The sequence below is a fragment of the Oncorhynchus nerka genome, linkage group LG18 (genome assembly GCF_034236695.1).
Source record: "Oncorhynchus nerka isolate Pitt River linkage group LG18, Oner_Uvic_2.0, whole genome shotgun sequence".
Lineage (NCBI taxonomy): Eukaryota > Metazoa > Chordata > Actinopteri > Salmoniformes > Salmonidae > Oncorhynchus > Oncorhynchus nerka.
Genome location: NC_088413.1, coordinates 80,087,053 through 80,092,052, shown reverse-complemented (window position 1 = coordinate 80,092,052; position 5,000 = coordinate 80,087,053). Strand labels below are relative to the sequence as shown.

General features: G+C 44.7%; 1 protein-coding gene across 6 annotated transcripts in view; it reads right to left on the bottom strand.

Moving 5' to 3' along the window:
• The window catches only part of pacs2 (phosphofurin acidic cluster sorting protein 2), a 134,095-nt gene that overhangs the window by 62,560 nt on the left and 66,535 nt on the right, over nt 1-5,000 (bottom strand). For 5 of the 6 annotated variants that reach the window (XM_065004392.1, XM_065004390.1, XM_065004391.1 and 2 more), the window contains exons 3-4: nt 3,854-3,943; nt 1,490-1,615 (exon numbers count right to left, since the gene is read on the bottom strand). In XM_065004392.1, coding sequence (XP_064860464.1) covers nt 1,490-1,615; nt 3,854-3,943 — 216 coding nt within the window. Of the gene's footprint in view, nt 1-701; nt 1,006-1,489; nt 1,616-3,853; nt 3,944-5,000 lie in introns of those variants that run through there. The other variant, XM_065004395.1, reaches the window with a different exon arrangement.

Genomic DNA, 5,000 nt, shown 5'->3' with positions numbered 1-5,000 from the left:
ACATACAGATGGAGAGAATATGAATGTCTCTCTCTCCGTCTCTCTCTCCGTCTCTCTCTCGTCTCTCTCTCTCTCTCTCTCTCTGTCTCTGTCTCTCTCTGTCTCTCTCTCTCTCTGTCTCTCTCTCTCTGTCTCTCTCTGTCTCTGTCGCTGTCTCTGTCGCTGTCTCTGTCGCTCTCTCTGTCTCTCTCTCTCTCTCTCTCTGTCTCTCTTTCTCATTCTAGACAGAGAGGGTCTAGAGTGATTTGAAGTTAGAGCCACACAGAGCCGGAGGCAGCCATTTTAGTGCTTCACACAGCTGTGTGTCTTTGTTCAGGCAGATGGCGTTAAGCTGAGAGTTAGAAGGTAGTTACAGAGGGAAGGCCAGACGCAGTCCCCAGAGGATGTCTGAGGATGAGGAGAGGACGGAGAAAGACTTCTGAGGAGAATTCATTCATAAATGCACCCCAGTACACACAACTAACAGCATGGATGCCAAAGAGACACTACTAATACAGCTGTGTTCCTACCTCAACCATATCGATGGTTCCTACCTCAACCATATTGATGGTTCCTACCTCAACCATATCGATGGTTCCTACCTCAGCCATATTGATGGTTCCTACCTCAGCCATATTGATGGTTCCTACCTCAGCCATATTGATGGTTCCTACCTCAACCATATTGATTGTTCCTACCTCAGCCATGTCGATGGTTCCTACCTCAGCCATATCGATGGTTCCTACCTCAGCCATGTCGATGGTTCCTACCTCAGCCATGTCGATGGTTCCTACCTCAGCCATGTCGATGGTTCCTACCTCAGCCATGTCGATGGTTCCTACCTCAGCCATGTCGATGGTTCCTACCTCAGCCATGTCGATGGTTCCTACCTCAAGCCATATCGATGGTTCCTACCTCAAGCCATATCGATGGTTCCTACCTCAGCCATATCGATGGTTCCTACCTCAGCCATGTCGATGGTTCCTACCTCAGCCATATTGATGGTTCCTACCTCAGCCATATCGATGGTTCCTACCTCAGTCATATCGATGGTTCCTACCTCAGCCATATCGATGGTTCCTCCCTCAGCCATATCGATGGTTCCTACCTCAGCCATATCGATGGTTCCTACCTCAGCCATATCGATGGTTCCTACAGCCAGGGTCTAGTCTCATTATGTTCCTACCTCAACCATATCGATGGTTCCTACCTCAGCCATATCGATGGTTCCTACCTCAGCCATATTGATGGTTCCTACCTCAGCCATATTGATGGTTCCTACCTCAGCCATATTGATGGTTCCTACCTCAGCCATATTGATGGTTCCTACCTCAGCCATATTGATGGTTCCTACCTCAGTCATATTGATGGTTCCTACAGCCAGGGTCTTGTCTCATTGTGTTCCTACCTCAGCCATATTGATGGTTCCTACAGCCAGGGTCTAGTCTCATTGTGTTCCTACCTCAGCCATATCGATGGTTCCTACCTCAGCCATATCGATGGTTCCTACCTCAGCCATATCGATGGTTCCTACAGCCAGGGTCTTGTATCCCAGGATAGTCCTGTTCTTGTATCTCTTCCTCCTCTGCAGCAGGATCTGGAGCTTGTTACCCTCTCTCTTCAGGAAGTGAGGGTACTGAGGATGGATGAAAAACAATAAAAATAAAGAAGAATTAGCCACGTATTTTTGTTTTTTAACCCTTTTTTCTCTCCCCCTTTTTCGTGGTCTCCAATTGGTCGTTACAGTCTTTATTTACTGTCTTGTTTCATCGCTGCAACTCCCGTACGGACTCGGGAGAGGCGAAGGTCGAGAGCCGTGCGTCCTCCGAAACACAACCCAGCCAATCCGCACTGCTTCTTAACACAATGCCCACTTAACCCGGAAGCCAGCCGCACCAATGTGTCGGAGGAAACACCGTACACCTGGTGACCTGGTCAGCATGCACTGCGCCCAGCCCGCCACAGGAGTCGCTAGTGCGCGATGAGACAAGGACATCCTTGCCAGCCAAGCCCTCCCCTAACCCGGGCGACGCTGGGCCAATTGTGCGTCGCCCCACGGACCTCCCGGTGGTGGCCGGCTGCGACAGAGCCTGGACTCTAACCCAGAGTCTCTGGTGGCACAGCTAGCGCTGCGATGCAGTGCCTTAGACCACTGCGCCACACGGAAGGCCCTGCCACATATTTTTTAAAGTATAGAACAGTGTTGGCATGACAGGGAAGATAGGATGAGGGTAAGTCAAAGGGCCGGATGCTGACTCTGACATACAGTACCAGTCAGAAGTTTGGACACACCTACTCAATCATGGGTTTTTCTTTATGTTTTACTGTTTTCTACATTGTAGAATAATAGTGAAGACATCAAAACTTTGATATAACACATATGGAATCATGTAGTAACCAAAAAAGTGTTAAACAAATCAAAATAGATTTTAGATTCTTCCAAGTAGACACCCTTTGCCTTGATGAGAGCTTTGAAACACTCTTGGCATTCTCTCAACCAGCGTCGTGAGGAATGCTTTTCCAACAGTCTTGAAGGAGTTCCCACATATGCTGAGCACTTGTTGGTTGCTTTTCCTTCACTTTGCGGTCCGACTCATCCCAAACCATCTCAATTGGGTTGAGGTCAGTGATTGTGGAGGCGAGGTCATCTGATGCAGCGCAGCACTCAATCACTCTCCTTCTTGGTCAAATAGCCCTTACACAGCCTGGAGGTATGTTTTGGGTCATTGTCCTGTTGATAAACAAATGATAGTCCCACAAAGCACAAACCGGATGGAATCAGTCAGACCAAAGGACAGATGTCCCCCAGTCTAATGTCCCCGGTGTAATGTCCCCCAGTCTAATGTCCATTGCTCGTGTTTCTCGGCCCAAGCAAGTCTCTTCCTCTTATAGGTGTCCTTTAGTAGTGGTTTCTCTTGAACAGTTGATGTTGTGTCTGTTACTTGAACTCTGTGAAGCATTTAATTGGGCTGCAATTACTGAGGTGCAGGTAACTCTAATGAACTTGTCCTCTGCAGCAGAGGTAACTCTGAGTCTTCCTTTTCTGTGGCGGTCCTCATGAGAGCCAGTTTCATTATAGCGCTTGATGGTTTTTACGACTGCACTTGAAGAAACTTTAACAGTTCTTGAAATGTTCATGATTGACTGACCTTCATGTCTTAAAGTAATGATGGACTGTCATTTCTCTTTTCTTATTTGAGCTGTTCTTAACATAATATGGACTTGGTCTTTTACCAAATAGGGCTAACGTCTGTATATCACCCTACCTTTTCACAACACAACTAAAATGCTCAAACTAATTAAGAAGGCAAGAAATTCCACAAATTAACTTTTAACAAGGCACACCTGTTAATTGAAATGCATTCCAGGTGACTACCTCATGAAGCTGGTTGAGAGAATACCAAGAGTGTGCAAAGATGTCATCAAGGTCATGGTCATCAAGGTGGCTACTTTGAGGAATCTAAAATATTAAACCTTTTTTGATTTGTTTAACACTTTTTTGGTTACTACATGATTCCATATGTTTAATTTCATAGTTTTGATGTCTTCACTATTATTTTACAATGTAGAAAATAGTAAAAATAAAGAAAAACCCTTGAATGAGTAGGTGTGTCCAAACTTTTGACTGGTACTGTATATGCAGAAAAGCCAACAGACATGTTTATCTAGAGTGTTTACCTAGAGTGAGAAGGTGAGAGCCAGGTCAGTCTGTCTGTCTAGTGTTTACCTGCAGTGAGAAGGTGAGAGCCAGGTCAGTCTGTCTGTCTAGTGTTTACCTGCAGTGAGAAGGTGAGAGCCAGGTCAGTCAGTCTGTCTAGTGTTTACCTGCAGTGAGAAGGTGAGAGCCAGGTCAGTCTGTCTATCTAGTGTTTACCTGCAGTGAGAAGGTGAGAGCCAAGTCAGTCTCCACTGAGCCACTAGGGGGCAGCACTATCTCATGGGACCTCAGGATCCTCTTGGAACCCTAGGGAAAGGAATCACATCAGACCAGCACTCATTTCCATTATCCAGTCCCTCCAGGATTTGACTGTTTTATGCCGTAATAGTGCAGTGAAAGAACTGTTTTTAATAGCTTAATGTTGCATAGGATTACGTTTTATAAGTCATGTTAAAAAAAAAAGAAACAAATAAATCTGAACAGTATTATCTCGGCTTGCATTTTAAATTAAGCAATGCTCTACAAAGCTCTAATATTCAACCAGCAGGCACCAGTAGAGGAAGCAGGGGAAAGTGATGCACGGGGAAAAAACATCAGCCAGGTTGAATAGCATTTGTCTGACAGGATGTGTGTGACATGCAGTGTACATACAGGATATACAGTATAGTGCATTCAGAAAGAATTCAGACCCCCTGGACTCTTTTTCTACATTTTGTTACGTTACAGCCTGAATTCTAAAATGGATTAAATTGAATGATTTCCTCAATCAATCAACACTCAATACCTCATAATGACATCACAATACCCCATAATGACATCGCAATACCTCATAATCACAATACCTCATAATGACATCACAATACCCCATAATGACATCACAATACCCCATAATGACATCACAATACCCCATAATGACATCACAATACCTCATAATGACATCACAATACCTCATAATGACAAAGCGACAGGTTTGTAGAAATGTTTGCAAATGTATAAATACATTTTCTTTTTAAACACAAATACCTTATTGACATAAGTATTCAGACCCTTTGCTATGAGACTCAAAATTGAGCTCAGGTGAATCCTGTTTCCATTGATCATCCTTGAGATGTTTCTACAATTTGATTGAAGTCCACCTGTGATGAATTCAGAAAGACACCTGTCTATATAAAGGTCCCACAGTTGACAGTGAATGTTAGAGCAAAAACCAAGCCCTGAGGTCGAAGGAATTGTCCGTAGAGCTCCGAGACAGGATTGTGTCGAGGCACAGATCTGGGGAAGGGTACCAAAAAATGTCTGCAGCATTGAAGGTACCCAAGAACACAGTGGCCTCCGTCATTCTTAAATGGAAGAAGTTTGGAAC